The sequence below is a fragment of the Chlamydotis macqueenii genome, chromosome 4 (assembly GCF_036417535.1).
Source record: "Chlamydotis macqueenii isolate bChlMac1 chromosome 4, bChlMac1.mat, whole genome shotgun sequence".
NCBI lineage: Eukaryota > Metazoa > Chordata > Aves > Otidiformes > Otididae > Chlamydotis > Chlamydotis macqueenii.
In genome coordinates this window covers 72,692,534-72,712,350 of record NC_141559.1, presented here as the reverse complement: position 1 = coordinate 72,712,350, position 19,817 = coordinate 72,692,534, and the positions used below count along the sequence as shown (strand labels likewise).

General features: G+C 39.2%; 1 protein-coding gene across 3 annotated transcripts in view; it reads left to right on the top strand.

Moving 5' to 3' along the window:
- AFAP1 (actin filament associated protein 1) overlaps nucleotides 1-19,817 on the top strand; it is a 69,283-nt gene that overhangs the window by 29,916 nt on the left and 19,550 nt on the right. For all 3 annotated transcript variants that reach the window (XM_086747161.1, XM_086747160.1, XM_086747159.1), the window contains exons 6-10: nucleotides 375-554; nucleotides 9,805-9,897; nucleotides 11,547-11,631; nucleotides 14,998-15,147; nucleotides 18,689-18,900. In XM_086747161.1, the coding sequence (XP_086603287.1) occupies nucleotides 375-554; nucleotides 9,805-9,897; nucleotides 11,547-11,631; nucleotides 14,998-15,147; nucleotides 18,689-18,900 (720 nt within the window). The remainder of the gene's footprint in view (nucleotides 1-374; nucleotides 555-9,804; nucleotides 9,898-11,546; nucleotides 11,632-14,997; nucleotides 15,148-18,688; nucleotides 18,901-19,817) is intronic.

Genomic DNA, 19,817 nt, shown 5'->3' with positions numbered 1-19,817 from the left:
TTACAGTTGTTAACTGGACAAGTTTATTCTGCTGCTACATGGGAACAGACATTCTAAATCACCCTCTTCCTACCTGATCAATGTCAGTGTTGAGTCATAAGGATAATGCAGAGAAGTTTAATGCTCTCCATATGTTGTACCTGTCTCACCGCAAAAGATGTCTGTTAATGTCAGTCTGGAAGTAATTTTGCTTTGCAGAGGAGATGAGGAGGAGAAATGCAAAGTTGGCATTGGCTGAACCCTGTGGTTAATGTGGTAAAGGGGTGTGCGGAAAATATAACAAATTTTAAAATAGCATTTCTGTATAATAACAACTTCCCCCAAGGTTCAAAAAGGTGATATCTAACTTTTGAACTTTCCTTACATTTATTTAGTGCTACAAAAGTTCCAAGGACCAGCAGCCCCAGATGGAGCTGCTCCTGAATGACTGCAGTATCACGTACATTCCCAAAGACAGCAAAAAGAAAAAGCATGAGCTGAAAATTTCGCACCAAGGAGCAGACGCCCTGGTTCTGGCAGTACAGAGCAAAGAGCAGGCAGAACAGTGGCTAAAGGTAAGGGGGGATTTCTGACCAGGAGCTTTTCCACCCACAAAGTACATCCGTTGCCTGTTCAGTTGCTGTTAAAAACTGAGATACTGACTGACTTTCAGGCAAATCCAGACCACTTAAATCCCATCTGATTTGGGACTGCAGAAATAAAGACTTAATATTCAGACCTTGAAGCAACTCCTTAGGCAACCAGCAGCTCAGTATTACCCAGCCGCTGCTGCTGCATGTGGTTTTCACTGCTAATTGTATAATAATGTGGCACCAAGAGGAGAGGTGGCAAATGCCCTTCCATTTTCATCTCCAGCTTATTCTCCAGCATGGTTTGGTGGTTAGGGCATACTGGTAGTGAGCTGAAGGTTTGAATTCCCTAAGGTGGAGGGAGCTGGCATCCAGGTTGCTTTTTGGAGTGGTATATATGCATAACTGCCCTGCAAAAATTGGGCATACCAACATCACAGTCACCTTTTTAAAAAGAAGGGTCTCCGAGGAGACACCTGTTTGAATTGCTTTGGATGGAGAAAAATCTTTCAGCTTTCTGAAGTCAAATCAAGTTTGCTAGTCCTGGTTTAGCAGAATATCGTCTGTTACGGTTTGTTCTGGGAATGCAGACTTCCGAGAAATGGGATTTTGTCGTCTTCCAGTCCTTTCTGTTCAGTGTCTACAAATGTGGAAAATCCCAGTGCAAGGGCTGCAGTTTTAGATCCTAACCCAATTACTAGTATTTATGTTGGACTTTGCCAGTCTCAAATGTGGAGGTCAGTGAAGTAGTGTGGGAAACTATCACTGCAGTTTCAGTAGCTTGTTTTAGGACCTTGAAATCCAGCCTTTTAAATGCATGTTAAAGTCTGAATGCATAAGACTCATTAGACATTCTCCATGCTGTGCTCTGATCTAACCTTATATGGTACTTATTTTTCTAAGAATAAATTGCATTTTTCTAAATACAATTGAATTAAACACATAGGAATTTCCTAACGGCAGATTTTTCTGCAGAAGAGGGACCCATAAAATGCAGCTTAAGAGGTATGAGTTCTTCTGTGGACTAACTCACTAGATGGAATATTAATCTGTAATTTCCTGTTTTGCAATATTTGAGTATACCTTTTGGAGAGTTTGCAGTTTGTGTGTATTTGGTTTTGACTGTGAGTTTGTGTCTTAGCTTAGAAAATGCACTCTCTATTGTCTTTTTAATAGAAGCTAATCACAACCTTGTATTTGTTAGGCTTCTAACATCAATATCTTGTTTCAGGTTTTAAAATCTAGAACCATCCAAGAGTCCTATTAACTCATCTAGAGTTTCAAAAATACTGATTGGAATGAAACAAAATCCATAAGTCATACTTTTTTCCACGGGAATTCTACTGTAATTAGATCATAGTAACTGCACCATTATTTCCTGTGTTGTTCTAAATTTGGGGTTAGTAACACTGAATTCATTGGCATTTATCAGACTTTCTTTCACAAAAATAGTTTCATAGTTTCCTTTTTTTTTTTTTTTTTTTTTACATTTAAATTTAAATAAAGCATTCTCCACACAGGCGGACAGAGCAGTGCTAGATTTTTCCATATCCCAGATGCATTCCTGCTACTTAAAAAAAAAAAAAAAAGATTTTTTACAGTTGCATGTTAACAAAGTTGTGTGTGCTGAGGGTGAATGGCCGGACAGTATGTTAGCTGTAAAGCATTTGGAGGCAATCTGACAGCACTTTACTTAGTTCCTTCATGCTACAAAGCTCTCTATTAATAAAACTCTTTAAAGTACATGGCAACGCTACTGTATGCTCAACTTCCAAGTCTCCTGCACTGCTGCAGCACTCCTCTGTTCTGTACAATACAAATTGCCTATCCAACAGCTAACAAAAAAAATGATCAGTTCAGCTCTTGCAGCACCTCCAATGTTTTCAAGAAGTAGTATAGCTTTTTGGGGAAAAAAAAAGGTTGAGTTTGTATTTTTAAAAATGTATCAAAATTTACGGGGTTTTATTATTTAAAAAAATTATTTTTTGCTCATTCAAGTCTTACTTAAGACGAGCTTCTGAAAGTCATGTGTGGCTTTTTGTAGGAAGTTCCTATTCTGGGAAAGAGGTCACTGCTTTATGTTGGGAGAAGCGGTTTGAGCTTTCCCTGCCTGTCACTCAGAGGGGCAGGGTTGCCCCCAGCTCTGTCACCCATGTGTGATTTCTGTAGTTAATAAAATCAGAGGCTGACAATGGGAGAAGTCTCTGCAACCACACTTTTTTATCATAACATACCTTCTCTGTCAAAGATACTATACCAATGCGTGCCGCTGGAGCCAGGTTATCACTCAAGAATAACGAGTTCTGAGGAACTCATACATAAGTGTCAAATTAAAGCTTTGTTCTTGAGCCTCAAAAGCTCAAAATGGCTGTGGAGGCCAGATTTTCCTATGAATGCTAAACCAGATGATTTTTTTTAAGTCAGATGTAATCGGTATAAAATACATTTACTTAAGCAAATACCTATTGGAAGACAAGTGTGAAATAAATGCGGAGTATTTTAGACCTTTTTTTGTAAAGATGACACCAAAAAATCCCAGCTGATAAACTTAGTGCAAATTGAAGTCTAGACTGGAAACCACAAAGGGAGTTTCAGTTTACCAGCTAACAAATGCTTGATGAAAAAAGATAGCTGATGTCACCAAAGAGCCTGTCAAGCTTTCAGAGCAAGGAGCACAACTAGTATAAATTCAGGCTAGAGCTGAGATCATAGCAGTAATATGGTGTGCAACATAAAGTGGTGGAATTTTCCAGACTCGAATCCTAAAACGTTCCCACAAAAATGTACATGAAAAAATGTGTGCAGTTACACACTCTGACCCAAACGTAAGCTTTTTCCATGTGCGCTGGAGTATATGTGCATCTGTGTGCGCTTTTGTGCATTTGTGGTCAAGTAAGGTCTTAAATCTGCCTGTTTGTCTCAGCATGTCCAAGGGACTGGTTGAAACTGCATTTATTTGTTAGCATCTCTGGGAAATTCTGCATTAAAAATAAAAGGACTTCTAAGAACATGACATTACAAGAAGGTGCTTGTTTAGTGGCTTCACTCATATAGATGAATGTGTTCTGTGTGCACGTCCTGCAAACTAGGCCACAGAAAACTGCTTGTAATATTAAAAATACATGAGTGCCAAAGAAATTAAGTTCTGAAGTAGCTTCTTGTAGAAGACTAGTAGAAGAAGGAAATGGTCATGTTGTCTGGCCCCAAGGCCTTCTCTTCCTCTTAGCATTGCCTCCTGCAAAAATATATTTCTGATTTATCATGCATGAGAGTTAATCTATCATTTTGGAGTACTGGCCTTGATTTTCACTTTTCCCTAATGCTATGCACCCTTTGTTAGCTTTTCTTCATGTTACGGTGTGCAGCCATTTTGCAGCAATCTCTTCAGCTGAGGGTATGTAATTGAGCAGTGAATGTTTCAAGCACAAGAAGATGTACCTCCATCTGTCATTTTGACAATGCTCAGTCAGTTCTGAACTTGTTGTAGTAAGAGGGGTGTTTTGCCTGAAGAGAGAAGAAAATCAAGGTTGTGACTGTATCCAGTCATCCAGAGACCTTGCAGCACTCCTTGTAGGGCTGTTAATGCAGTTGCCCTACCCAGTTTCCATCTCTGATAATTGCATGTTGTCTCTAATAATGAAAACTTTTTTTTTTTTTTTACTGCCTTGAGCTTAGTGAGGGGAGTCAAGCAACTTTGGGGCTCCAGTCTTAATGTGGACTGAGTGTTACTGAAGAATAAACTACTGACAGAGCTCTTCTTTTGCCAGTTTAAATCGGCACAGAACTGAGCTTGTAACTGTAAACATTGTGTGGCTCGTTTTACTTTCTGTGGGAATTTCCAGCTACAGAGCTCAAAACACTTCAAACATTATTTTCTTGGCTTAAATAATGTTCCCCGAAGAGGTTATTATCTCCATTTTGTAGCTGAGTAGAGTCAAGTGCTGAATGATCATGCCTTAAAACTGACTGGAAGAAGTGTGTTTGGGGATGCATACTCAGTAGGAGTGATTTCCATATAGCATTTGTTAGCGTATAAGTAACTTCAGGAGCATACTGTGTCTCAAGACAGTAGGGCTGGATTCTTTCTCCGCTGCACGTCATCACCAGCAGTGAAGGCTTTGCAAGCTAAGTTAAACCTTCCAGGACTAACAGCCCTGTTGTCTCAGAGAGGTGGTTTTAGATACCTTGGTACAAACCAGGGCAAGGTCAGTATGTTTGCATAAGAATTGGTTAGGGCATGATCTGGAGACACGACAGACTGAGCTGCCCGTGAGAGCTTTGCCCAGCGTACAGAACTGCTGCCAGCCTGCTTTGACAGAGCAGGAGGACCCCAGCTTGGCTGTGAACCAGAGTGTGTGTGTATGTGACCAGCACCATGGGAAACAATACATTACTTAAAAAATCGGATGCATATGTGAATTTTTTAAAACACCACCAGTGAATACAGAACGACAAACATCCTATTTGCTTGTTTTCTCAGGGATAAGTTCTCATTAAGTTCCTGGCTATAATCACAGATGCAAGCTGTAGCAGATCTGAGAGCAGAACTCAGGAGGGCTGGTCCCCTGCTTTCGCCACGAGATAGTATTCCTCCTCTCTCCTACTTGCAGCTTTGGATGGAAAATTATTTAATCATACCTAGCTCAGATTTATGACCATAAGTGTGGTCTGCGTCTCTGCATTGCCTGGGCTGGGGATGCAGCTGCCCTTGCACGAGGTACCTCTGCACTTGCAGCAGCACTGCCTCCAGCCTCTCTCCCCAGGCCACCCAGTGCCTCCTTCCCTGGGCTCTGGCTATATATGGCAATAGACTTCATGGTAATTGCGCAGGAGAAATTATTCGGGGGTTGTCTTGGTTGACTATGTCAGAAAAGTATTTTTAAGGGGATATACAGGCACTAAAGATAGGCTTGCTGGCTGCTAGTCTGCTAGAATCTCATCCCCACTTTGCTCAGACAAATGGAAATAAGGCAGAAAGATGAATCTTTTTAGGCTAGGGGATACTTGAGAATGATGTTTTCCAGTATAGAAGGTAAAAGAGGTTTCTTTTTGATACTTAAAGCATAGGCTGTGATGAGAATAGTTCCTGCTTTTCCTCTCATTTATTTAAGTAAACTCCTCGGGGCATTTGTTTTCTGCAAAATGCTAAGAGAGTGTTGGTGCTCTCTTAAAGAGCAGGAGATTTACACCAATGTATATAGTGTGTAAGGGTCCAAAAGAGAGAGAAAATGACAATTTAGTCATGCCAAAATGACAAAAAGTCAGAGAAAGTTAGTATTCCTCCAGCACTGAAAAAGGAGTGTTTCAGGAATGAGAAATACTGAGTTACATCTGGAGCCAAACCCTTTCCCCTCTGCTGTGTCGTGCATAAGCAGGTTTCAGCTTTACCATATTCCTATCTTCAGAGTTGAGCAGCAGAGACAAGAGGCAGGGGATTCAGCCTGTCCTGTTTCTAGCAATTCCTGTGTAGATGGGGATGAAGGGGTGGGTTGCCTGGGTGGATTTCTAGCCTGATTGCATACAGAAGTGAAGCAAATGTGCATCAGCTTTCTGCCTAATCAGTTTTGAACTTGATCAGTTTCATGAAAACACGAGATGAGACGAGATGCTGTAATCACCCCTGTGGAAAGCAGAGCCTGTAACCTGGACTCGTCCCACGGTGTCCACCAGGAAAGAGGTCTGCAAGCTCCTCAAACGCAGGACGACTTTCAGTCTTACTCCTTACCAGGTCTCAAAGAGATCAACCACGAGGAACCAGCTACAAACCTAGTACTTTTACTCAGAATTTATTGGGTTTCTTTGTGGCAGGGTCTGGCTGGCAAGCAGCTGGCTTTCTGCTTTCACTCCATAGCCTATGCTTTTTATCTGAAGCCTGGATCTTTGAAGGTAGCTGGAAAAACCTAATTTGATTTTTCTGATTTTGCATGTAGGGTAAGTATTTTGCCTCCAGTCATGGTGTGTCATTTAAAATGAGATATAATGACACTAGAAATTTTTAGATGACGTCAAGTATGAAGATTTTATAGTAAATATTAGTGCTTATGTTAGTAAGATTGTTTTAAGGAGAAAAATATTCCAGACACACCATGTGGCAGAAATTCGCTGACTTCACCCGTCACTGTCAATGGCTTAGGGCAGGGAATCTTTCCAGCTTTGTACCTGCAAATATTTCCCTCTATTCCTCACATCACTGCAGTCAATGCGATACGCTGGTTTATATCCTGATCCAGCTGGGGATTCAAGACCTTTCTATAGGCTGAACAAGCTTTTTCCTTTGAAAGAGACAGTTCTGATGTCTACTTATTGTAACATTGTAATGGTTATTGTGGTTTTTAAAGTTCTTGTGATGGAGTATCAGAAGATTATTTTAAATGTATTTAGTTTTGAGGCTATCCAAAGAAATTAAAGGTCTTCAGTTTTCTGATTACATTTGCTCATATATTTTAAATATTTGAATACATCGTCTGTTTATGATCTCAGTTTGGTTTTCCTGGCAGATCACCCTGTGTATGTGCATATGTAATGCAGAAAAGCAATTGTGATGAGAAAAAGAGAATGATTTCCCTTTTCTAATGTGTGGGAAAACTTAAACTGTTAATGAAGTATGCACCATTACAAAGTAGTCTCAGTACAGCCTTTCAGATTATGCCATTTTATTAAAAATAACACGTTCGGGCATTCCTTTTATTTACTTTCTAGTTTTGGAGCCATTGAGATATATTTAGTCATATTTTCACCCATTTCATTGCAATGGATAAAAGCTTGCTGACCTCCTTTCCTTACTCTCTCTCACAACTATTTTTTAATGAAAATAGTGATCTTTTGTTTTCATATGACTCCAGGAGATGGAACATAGAAAAAATTGACAAGAGCGCCGAGTCTTGTGATTGAAATTATGCAAGTTGGCAACAGGGGTGGAATGTTTTATCCTTAAAAGTTTGAGTTAAATCTATAAGTATGTGAAAACCACATTTATAATGCAGCTGTCTGCAAACATAATTATAGAGAGTGCATCCAGGCAACCATTATATATTAAAGGCGTTTCATCCTGGTGAGCTGTAGAAGTATGAGTTTTGTGCTGTGCATCAAACACAATTACATTGCACATAGAAGGTGATGAGGAAGCCTTTGCCAGTGAACCCCTTGAACCCAAATGAAGTGTTGAATCCTTGAATATGCATTCACTTCAGATCTCACCACTAACTTCCATTTGATAGTGTGTCATTTTTTTAATCAAAATTTAATTACAACCCAATTAAACACTTTAGTTTCTTCTTAAATATGTGAGGTATGATAAGAACCGGATTTACTTGAGTGCATGACTTTGCACATACTACTCAGTTAGTGCTGCCAAATCATTTCCCTCTGTTCTGTCTGTAACTCCCATTACTATCTGCCTTTGCCAAAATTAACTAACTGTGTGGTGTGAGCAGATGCTGAAAACATGAGCCGTTGAATCAGGGTCATGCAGGAGACAGAAATGAATGTTCCCAGAAACTGTACAGACACATTTCTCTAGGAAAAAAATAGCAGCGTATTTACACCAAACTGAAGACCAGTGATTGAAAGGGAAACAACACACATAAAAGAAATAATTATGCATTTTGAGAATTTAGGGCTATGTTTAACTGTGAGGTGCAAATGCTCTGCAACAGATATACCTAATTTTTTTTTGTTACAAAGGATACCAAGTGCCATGAAATACTGTGCTTATCTGCTGAAGATATAGGGAAGTCAGGAAAGGATACTGAAGTGTTTTAAGGTACTAGCTCAGAAATGAAAATGTAGGTTCATTTCCCTGCTCTGCTTAGATTTTTTTATGTGACATTGAGTAAGTGATTTAATCTTTCTTTTGTTCTCGAGTTCTCCATCTGTAAAATGGGGCTGGTGCTCTTTCTTTCTTTATGGCATATAGTGCCTGTAATTTATGATGTGCTCGTGAGTTGTAGCAATAGGGTCTTTGCAAGCCCATAAACAGTTGATTTGTTTAGCTTCACCCTTGAAGAGAACTTTAGTGCCGTGAAAGGACTGATTGGTGCCGTCTTTAGCTGTTTAATGGTTTCCACATCAAAATTGTTCAGTTCAAACTGAAAAGGTGTTGTTTGCCATTTTGCATTTCCTCCCTTTAAATAAATCTGGATTTTGACAGTTGGCTAATTGCTGTTTTTCCTGGAACTGGGAGTTCTCAGGCCAGATCCTCCTCTCTGCTGGCCAAGCTTGCTGTAAACAGTGTAGAGGGAGGAGCTGGATATGTAAACATGTACGTGTACATCTAAAGGCGAAAATCTGCATGTCCAGTGGTAATACTTCCAGCAAAGTAGGAGGCCTTTCTTTCTTAGCTCGCTTGACTCTGCTGTCCTTGCGTGGCAGCATGGATGTGATCAGTACTGTGGAGCTCAGCACCCCCTTGGCATGAGTCTGGAGGGAGAGTTGGGACCTGTTCTCATCAGCACAAGCAATTTCAGACTGATAATGGGCTGGTGGTAAGCTCATGAGAAATAAAAAACTTAATTATGTCCATAGGGAATCATCAAATGTCCTTACACTTTGGGTATTTTTACATTTATATAGTTTCAGGTTTTGAAATTCTTCAAATTCTGTCAAAATCTCAGTGAATTCCAGGTTCTGGGTTTTTCTTTAACTTTTTAAAAGCAGACTTAATGCCATTCCTGTTTCCGAGAACACATTTACAATTACTTTGACCTATACCTTTATGTCAGTGTGCCAGTATAATACAAAAATACCACAAAATACCACTGCCCAGTATTAACTGTAAGTCGATCAGCACTTCATTAGTTCTCCAATAGCAAAAAAAGAGCAACTGAGTAGTGTATTATGCAAAACCCCTGTCCTTTGACATGTGGAACCTTGGATCTAATCCCACTTTTTCGTCATCCTAATGAAATTAATTCGATGGTGTCAGCTGAGTTCATATTGCAAAACTAGCACATGGAAATCAGCCGCACTGTTGGTTTCTTTACTCAGGAGAGCCTTGGCACTTAGCTTGTTGAGAAACTGAAACCTTGCACCTCTAGACATTGTGTCTCCTCCAGGTCATACACAAAATGACTTAAGGAGGCAGTGTGGAGAAGTTGGTCTAGTGGCAATCTGCCTGACACCTGCCAGCCTAGAAAATGTCTGTGGGATTCTCCTTCCCATCTCCCTTCACATTCATATATAATTTCTTCGATTTTTATGTTATGAATAATTAATAAGTTTTGCCTTGTCTCCCAAGGTTATAAAAGATGTGTGCAGCAACTGTACGGGAGTGGTAGACTCCGATGGGCCGTTGTCTAGTTCTCCAGTGCACAAGTCGGAGCTGGAAAAGGTGAAGTTATCAAAATTATGAATGCAACATTCCTTGTAATTATTTATTATAGAAGCACTGCTAGACACTGCATGTGTTCAGACCACAAAGCTGAGACTGAATTTCATTTCTGAATGTCATGTATTAACTTTTTCATGTTAGACCATTTTCTGGGGCAATCTTCAGTAAGTATTTGCTGACTTATGCTACTGTTTTAGACTCTTAGTCCCTGTTTTGTTTTTGTTTGCTTGGATACCTGCTCGCATCCTACAGAATTACGACTTCTGCCATGCCTACGCATTTGGTCACAAACAAGCAGACTGGCTTGTATCCATTAGCAGCTTTTCTTTAGCTGTTTAGGGTACAAACTAAACAGGTCTGATACGTGTGCTGTGATGCAGAGACGCTCAGCATCAAGTCTGAAGAGCAAGCAGGGATGTGACTCTCAGGGAAGAATAGCTGAAGATTATACAAAATTTTAAGGGAAAGTCTTTTGATTTTGGAAATTTAGTTCTTGAAGAACTCCCTGGGCATGCTGAGGTCACTGTTTGGCAGACCCTTTCAAGCATTTGTGCCTCAACACAGAAAATTGGCTGTTCATATGTGGTTTTCTCTGCTGCCTTGACTCAGCAGGATATGAGAGCAAGAATTAGGAAGGAGAATGACCCTGCAGTGAATTATCAGTACATTACCAGCACTGATTTAAGCCCCTGCTCTGTTAAGACATCCATGTGAACAGATGCCTCTGCAGCCTCTGCTTGAAAGTCCCACTGGCAAAGGTTTCATCACCAAATTCCTGAGGGCAAGTTCTGCCTCATGGTGGAAGGACGCTACTGTCAGTAGGGTTACGTTGAATTGCACCTGGGAAACTAAGAGCAAAGCATGTTCCATGACAGCTCAGACCTCCTGATTTCACAAGGCAAAAGCTATTGTGTTTGCTTGTTGGACACACCTACATGGTATTAGAAAGTAACTAAAAGTGTCATAAAATAGTTATTTTCTAAGATTCATCCCCTAAGAAAAGTGTAGCTAAACTTCTCATTGGTTTCTTTTTGGAATTACCTGTACATCTTCTTCATAGCTTCCTCACTCATGAGTAATGTGGTTACCAAAACTTTGCCAGTATAAACTCTATATAGCTTCATCCTGTATCTTGTATACAACCATTACATAAGAATTGGTGCAAAAAAAATAACTTCAAAAGCCTCTTTTTTGCAGATACTGAAAGTATTGAAGCACCAGGTAGCAGTGCAATATTTTCTGAAAAGTTCTAATTATAAATGCATATGTGAAGAAATAATTTTAAAAATTTTCTTATCTGATCCAAGTAATTGTTTGTTGCTTAGTAGGTTAATGAACAGCAACATTTAGAATCTAAAAATTAACTTAAAATATATTGTGTAATAAGAGATATTGGATTATTGTTATTTCACTGTTTTGACTGTGCTTTCAAATACAGACCTATTCTTGTTCCCATGCTTTTCTAAAGTCTATATGACAATGTAAAAAAAAAACCTCTAAAACTGCATTTTTTACTGTCTTTTGTTTGCCTTCCAAGTGGATGAAGGCTTGAAATGTGTTTTATTTCACAGTAAACATACTTTTAAATTGACACTTCAGTTGGTGAAGGTGTCAACACTGTATGTCAACTGATCTCTTTGTCTCTGCAGAAGTTGTCATCTGAGAGGCCAAGCTCAGATGGGGAGGGTGCTGTGGAAAATGGTATCACTACTGTGTGCAATGGGAAAGAACAAGGTACGTCTCAGATGCAGAGAGGCTTGGTGTAAATAGTTTGTGCATGTCGGGAGCAATGGGTAGTGAAATACCTGGCTTTTGTCTTTTAAACTTAGGTAGTTAAGTCTTGGAATGTTTTTATTAGGATTCAATTTAATTTTTAAAGCTGAATTATGTCATGAGTGAATCCTCAAAAATTTGCAGTAACAGAAGGCATTTGATGTTGTCATTGTGCAGGTAAAATCAATATAATTAGTATAATGAAACAGAATATAGAAATTTTGACTTGACCTTTTTTGTGTTCAAAAGTACAGTTTTTTAGAGCTTGGGCGACCACTATAGGCAACTAACAGTTGCTTGTCATAACTGTAACTGTATAGTGGCAACATAAATAGTGGGTGTATAACTGCTTAGCAAAAAAGCTATAACTGGATACTAGAAGGAAAGAATAATGAGTATTCTATATATATACACATATACACAGTTTATGTATGTGCATGTATACACAGATACATAGATGTATAAACTATTATGTATGATGATTTATATTAACATACTAAAATGTATATAATCATGTAATATCAGTGCATTTGTGAGTATATATGTATATAATTTTACATATGCTACTTTGGAGCCATGTATGTTCCGTAGTCCTTATAATCTAATAGATTATAATTAGATTATAATTATCCCAAACCCAGAGGGAATTTTGTCTGAGTTATATAAAAAAACCTCAACCCCTATGTTCTCTTCCCCATCCCTTTCTCTCCTCCCTAAAGAGGAAGAAATTCTGTGACTTTGTTAACTTGCCATATAGCAACACTGTCATTCAGATAAGACATTTTTGTGCATCTGTTGCGTAATGTGAGCTGCAGTGAGCACAATGTCAATACCAGCCTTGGTGCTAGCGCTGTCTCACCTTTTGACTCATTTCCTTTATCTTCTCCCTGAGTCGTTTTCCAACATTTCCTGACTGTACAGATCTCTGACATACTCAACAGTACAGAACAGTGGCACGTTTTGTGGTTTCTAGAAGCTGTGGTGCATGGATAGATTTCACCCTATAAAATCTTCTACTAAGCTTTCAAAAAGCACACTACTGTTTTAGCCTCTGAAACGTGCTGAGAAACATCTGTGACCCAAAAGCTATATTGTCTGTGATGTCCAAAAGTGCCTGGTGGCTCAGGTGCCCTATAGGAGAGAGACTGAGCACATGCTGCTGGAAAACCAGCCCAGCTTAGGTATCTCAAGGAGGGTAACTAAAAATACCAGTTGCTTTTGAAAATTGTGACCTTCAATATGTAGTAATAAAAATAATAGGCATTAATGATTGCAAGGAGATTAAAAAAATATTTTTAAGTGGTTCTGGATGAAGTGACACTATTTTTTCAAACAGTGGGTAGGAAGCACTTAAGGGAGTACGTGGGAAGGGACACTCCGGAAAGCAGTCGTTGCCATCGACCAGCCTCTGCTCTGCTCTGCTCTTAACCAGCTGCTCATTTTGCTCTGGGGAAGGAAATGAGAAGAAAAGGCTTTTGTGACAGAAAACACTGGCAGTCAGGCAATCAGTATGTTCTTTAGACACTAAAAGATTAAGTCACGAAGGCCTTGTTTCTGCTGCCGCTCAGTTCTACAAGAAAATAAAACAGCAGTGTGAAAGGAAGATAGGACAGAAAAAGAAAAAAAAAGCACTGAAATTAGCTTATTGCACTCTGTTCGTGCTCCTGAGAATGGTTCCTTTGGGCTTCTGTCTCAGAGAGATTTTTTTTCTCAGTCTCTGGCATTTTTCAATGCTTTTAATCTCCTCCCCGCTCAACAGCCACAGCCGGTCATCGGCGGCCGCTGCGTGGGACGGAAACCTGTCTGTGGGCAGGTGCTGCCTTCAGGCCGTCCCTCAGGCAGGCGGTGAGATGAGCAGACGGGATGGGGGACCTTCCTCCCTCAAACACAGGAGCCCATTGCGTGTTTAGAGAGCACAATGTAAGTTGTGAAAACCCTTCCCTTAGGAAGAGAGAATTAGACCTTTGCTTGCACACGTACGTCGCTGTATTGGGAGTTTGCTGGTGAACAGCAATCTGCACCTGAAAAGCTGCCTTTCCCCCTCAGCACTGCCTGCACCAGGTGACAGATTTATACAGTCTTGGCTACAGATACAATTTCTAAATAATGTTCCATGATTGTTCACAATTACACGAAATATAATAAATTATCCCATTGTGAGTCCCAAACTGCTTCACTATTTTCTGTTCATTCTTCTTCCCAGTCCATCAATTCATATGGTCATTTCTCATATGAACATTTTTTTCTTCAGTACCCAAGTCCATAACCACTAAATGTGCACTGTTGCAAAGGGAATTGATATGTCAGGGATAAAGTTACAGCAGCTCAATCAGTAACTATCCTAAATGCATTTTTCATCACAATCATAAATCAGGGCAAGTTGATGGATATTTATGCTGCCCTGTCAGTTAACAGAGAGACTTTTGCTCTGTTGATGGAATCCAAATTTGAACACTGAAATTTGGCAATTTGTGAAAGTTTACTTCGTTTGTTCTGTTTTGCAAGTAAAAGCTCTTTGTTCTGGTTCTGTTTAATCTTAGAAACTTTTTTTAAAAAAAGTTGTTTAGGGTTTTCGTCAGGTAGGCACTTTTAGAAATTATATCCGTAGTCCTTGTCGTGTTGTGTTCAACGCGCGTCAGCTCGCAGAACCCTAGTATTACTAGTATTGTACTAAGTTAATGTAAGCATAGACAGGATGTTAGCAAAATACTTCTTTTCAGCAGAGCTGTTTCTTTTCAAGCCTTCATGATCACAAAAAGTGCCAACTTCTAACCATTGAATGCTTTACTGATCCCACTGATTTAATTGTTAGTAGTTAATTTGCAAGTCCTGTCTTTCTAAAAGGTCCATTGTGATACGATACTTTAACCTAATTGTACATGGCAGGAATATTTTTGCTAGGCAAGCATATTCTGTCTTTGTTGTGTGCTTAATTTTAGAAGTATTTTGAGATAAATTTTCAGGAACAATGAAGGATCGTCTGGCTGGATTTTTATTCTTGTGTATATGAGCTAAATTTATATGCAGGTACTTCAGACATACTGATAAATTAAATGATGACTGCTGTGGAAAGAGACTTTCAGCTTCATTAGATTAAATTATATGATTGGTTTTTGTTTCTCTTATCCTTCTGAATGCCATGATTTTTATAGCACACAGGTTATTTATGGGCATCTGCATTACAGAGGGCATATAATGTTTATCTTTTTGCAGTCTGCAACTTCTGTTGCACAGGATTGTTTGTCTGAACTACTGTTTTTCTCAGGTTCTCTCTAGTCATTGGTTAATTTAAACACACTAAAATACACGCTTCTGTTTTCTTAATAGTGAAGAGGAAAAAAAGTTCAAAATCAGAAGCCAAGGGCACTGTGACTAAAGTAACAGGGAAAAAAATAACGAAGATTATTGGTTTAGGAAAGAAAAAGCCATCAACAGATGAACAGACCTCATCAGCTGAAGAAGATGTTCCAACGTGTGGTAAGTGATTTTTCTCCGTGAGTCATAAATGCACATTGCAACTAAAACTTTATAAAATTCTAGCCTAGAAGTTCCTCTAAAATTACTTTTGCTGCTATAATTCTTCCCCCTACATCAGAAGGATGCACTCAGATTGAAAGAGGAGTAGAGTAATCAAGAGCTTAGCATTTAGAAAGAGACTAAAATAATTTGACTTTTAAAATAAAATGGTAGCACAGGCTCAGAAGGATTATCATTGCTCTTTGGAAAGGTGAGGGAGAAGAGAAGCGTGGACAAAAAGTAGAAAGAAGCAAGAACTATTTTCAAACAAATCGATATAAAAAGAATATAGGCTGGACTATGAAATATATTTAGACTAAGAATTAGAAGAAGGTTCTTGGGAAGGGATCAAGTCTTTTTTGATGGACTGTGGTGATATTTTATGGGATAGCAATCAAGACAGCAGCTGACTGGCCTCAGCCAAAGTGATTTGAGTTTAATTGTGGGTTCCTAAAGTGGTATATATTGGGCAAAACTTGAATGAAGTAACAAATTTCTAGTAAGCTATTTTAGCTCCTAATGTTGATCACTCCATATGACAGCTGTAGTGCTTGCCAGCACCAAGGAAGTGTATAAAAAGGCATGCAGAAAATGCTTGTTTTGTATTTTAGCTGTTAATGTTTGCTCACAATTTAGGACTTTGTGCAATGCACTTAGCTGATGTCCTCACTACTCTGATATTTTCAAACAGTGCAATATATTTATATTCTCCTGTTTGCTTTCTGATGCTTCAGTATTAAATAACACTTACATATGTGAATAAAGTTGAACCTACCCTTATCCCAATCCCTTAAAAAAAAATTCCATGGAAAGAAAGCTGTGAAGCAGTTGCACTGGATTCTGAATTTTGATTTGTGTTTTCCCCTTTAATTGACTAGGAAAACTTTGGGAAACACAGAAATCTGTGGTTAGGCTGTACAGAACTCATCAGTACTTGAAGTGTCATAGATGTGAAAGAAGCAGATCCATGGACCACTAGCGAAAACTTCATAGATCGCAGGTGGCTCTCAAGCCACACTTTATGGAATCATTTATATAACAAATCTTTGATTAAATATGTGTGTGTGTATATGCCTATACATCAGATGTGATTTATCAACCAAAAGAACAGCTGGGAAAAGCTGTGTCCAGTCAGATGCATTGTCCGAAGCATCTGGCTTCCATAAAACTCAAACTTCTAGGGTCTCATTCTCCATTGATTATTCTGTATTATGTGAGACGTTAACTACAGCTGTACAGTCTTAATTCCTAGTATTTCTGTCATTATTTCGGATATGGACTTAAATAGAGCTATTACTATTGCTTGCATTTGGCTCTACTCAACACCACTTGCAGATTTTATAGGAAAATATGTAAGTGTCTAGGCTTTGGTCATGGCAGGAAGTCTTTGCAGAAGGAGTTTCTCACCACCAGAAATTTGGCTCAGTGCACTGCCCTCCGGGAGGTTGCTCCATAGTTGAAGACTTTTACACTGTAAAAAGTTCTGCCTCCCATGAACAAAGGGAAAAGCCCAGTGGGTCTGCAGGAGACACCCAGCTAGAGTGGAAATGGAAACCCACCTGCACTGGGAGTAATGGCAAAGCTCTTCCCTACAGCATCACTGGTCTTTGACTGGCTCAGCTAAACTGAGGTGCTAATGCCCCAACTGGGAACACACTCAAGACATTTTGATCATGTCAACTGTTGAAGGTTTAAGTAGGGATATGTGGGAGGAAAAGCATGGGATACTGCTTAGTTCAAGTGAAGTAGGAGGGTTTGGAAGAGCTTTTCTGAGAGGTGCGTTGGGAGCAGGGCGGGGAAAAAGTCTGAAAAAAAGGACTCTCACTCCAAAACAAGCCAGCTGGCTTGCACGTGAAGGGTTTTCCATTTCTAGGGATTATTTATAATGCATTACTATACAGGGTTTTGTTACAGGAGGAAGCAGAAGAGCTGGCGAGTGTGATCATCATAAGGAGCCAAAATCAGAGGATTGTGCACATCCTCCTTTTTTTATGGCACCTTCCAAGATGTGCACGATTCTGATCTGCTATATCCTGTTGGATCAAGCTTTGACATTGGAACCATAATGTTGGAAGGGAAACCCAGAAAAAAATAATGATAAGTCATAGTTTTAATGAAAACCAAAGAGAAAGCTATCCAACAGGATTAAATGAAAGTCAGACCTGAGATAGAAGACGATTTTTTTTACATAAATTCTGGCCTGTGCTACATACCATTTGTTTCCCCCTTCATAGCCTGTTTGGAAGCAGCAACGTGCTGAATTCATGCAACATTTGTAATGTGGAAGCAAAATTAAAAGATTTTTTTTTTTCAGTCCCAAACTAAATAAGGCAGGAAAATTGGACATTGTCTTGATTTTAAGGTTTGAGTCTGGAATGATTGTTGCTATGGGACGGAGAAGAAAAAACACAGAATACTGCCCATTTAATGGTATTATATGCCTTGACACTGTATCCGGTATAGAGTATGATGAGAAAAGCAAGATTTTTTTAGAAGGCAATTTGTTAGTGAAATCCTGATTTTTTGTAAGGGTACTGTATTATCTGTGGGGGGAAAAAAAAGTTAAAACTTTTCTCTTAAAGTTTATCTTAATTTCATATACATTTACTTATTGGATTTTAAACCAATATGAATTTTATTTTTCTTGACATCGGTAGCAGTCTTTTAAATTCTGCTTTAAAAGTTTGCCAACCAAATGTGCATTCTTCTTTCTCAATGAGATTAGAACATATAGTGTCAATGCTTAGCAGATCTTTGTAACGCTGATTTTGGATGTTGCAGAATGTAGCTCATCACCTAATTATATAATATGAGCTGTGATTTTCCCAGAAAATTTTAATCAGCCACAGTTATCAAAGCCATTATACATGGAGAAGGTGGATCTTCTGCGTGAGCACATCAGCTGTGTATGTATCTTTTTTTCACTGTCCCTCTCCCATTCTAATAAAGTCCTGAAGGTCGGTGTGCTTCTCCTCATCCAGCTGCTTCAGTGACTAACACAGAACAGCCGTTTGCACAGGAGTGAGGTCATATTTTTATATGCTTTTTTCTAGGTTATTGGCACACTGAAAGTTTTGATTAGACTAAAAGAGGGTAGATTTAGACTAGACATGAGGAAGAAATTTTTACACTGAGTGTGGTGGAACACTGGAACAGGTTGCGCAGAGAGGTGGCGGATGCCCCATCCCTGGAAACATTCAGGGCCAGATTGGATGAGGCTCTGAGCAACCTGATCTGGTTGGAGAAGTCCCTGCTCCTTGCAGGGGGGTTGGACTAGATGACCTTTAAAGGCCCCTTCCAACCCTAACCATTCTATGATTCTGTGATTGAAAGAAATGGGACAGCGTCATTTACTTTTCTTCCTAAAATCCATCTGGACTTTCTGTTATAAGAGGAATAAGTTGTTTAAGTGCTAGCATTACATTGAAATGCAAGTTTCTTTTTTTTTTTCTTTCAAAAAAAAAGTCTGGAGTAGAATATCTCACATTTAATTTTATTGCAGGATATCTCAACGTGCTTTCAAATAATCGTTGGCGTGAGCGCTGGTGCAGAGTGAAAGATAATAAACTCATTTTCCACAAGGACAGGACAGATCTGAAGACACACATTGTTTCTATCCCTCTCCGTGGCTGTGAAGTCATCCCAGGACTGGATTCAAAGCATCCCCTGACCTTCCGGCTGCTCCGAAATGGGCAGGAGGTCGCTGTGCTCGAGGTGCAGTGGTTGCTAATGGCTCTGACTTGTAGGAACACCCACAAGCTAAATTAGAGAAGCACTTTCATATAACCTAGCCATTCAAAAAAATCTTTGGAATAATATTATTGCAGAGCTGGATAATAAATACTGGAAGGAGAAAAAAATACTGAGAGTTGCAGGCAAAGAGAGAACTGAGATTTAATGCAGTTCAGAAATCTTCTCATTACAGTGCTTTTCTCTACACTGACCTTTCCTTGACCTGCTACTAAAATATCCCTGCTCCTTCTCTATACATACTTTTACATCAGGGATACAATTACTTTGGGTAAATAGCTTAGCAATAATTAAATAATGGATCACTGTTGATGGGATCTCTAGAGCTCTTGACTCTCATTTGTCTGCTACTTATGTGAGCTGTTTTTGCTCAGTCTGTATCTGTCTTAAAGTAATTATGTGGTAAGAAAATGCAGTGTACCAGCATCCTGGCGAGTCTCTTGACACACCACGTGTGTGCATGCTGGCACGCTCCTCACAGTACGAAGGTCATACTTTGAAGATCTGTGTTAGGTGGGTTGGGATTTTTGAGGGGGTTTTATTAATCATATTTTGAAAGCTGAAATGAGAAGACACTTAAAGCCAAGTGTGATGGAGATGATAGAGGAGGAAGCAACCTTTTGTTTTCAGTGGCAGGAGGGACACTTTGACCACTTTGGATTTCAGACTGCAGGTCACATTATTCTGCTGTCCTTGCAAGCAGGCCTGTTGTATGTGAGCAATTCAGAGAAGCTGAAAAAACTAGAAAGTAGCTGAAGTATGAAAGGCAATGAAATATTTTAAAAGAACAAGAAATTTAGAAACTGCAGAGTTTCTTTCCCCTCTGCCTTTTCTCCATTTTTTATTTTGCTACTATTTAACTTTGTAATTGGTAACTTGAA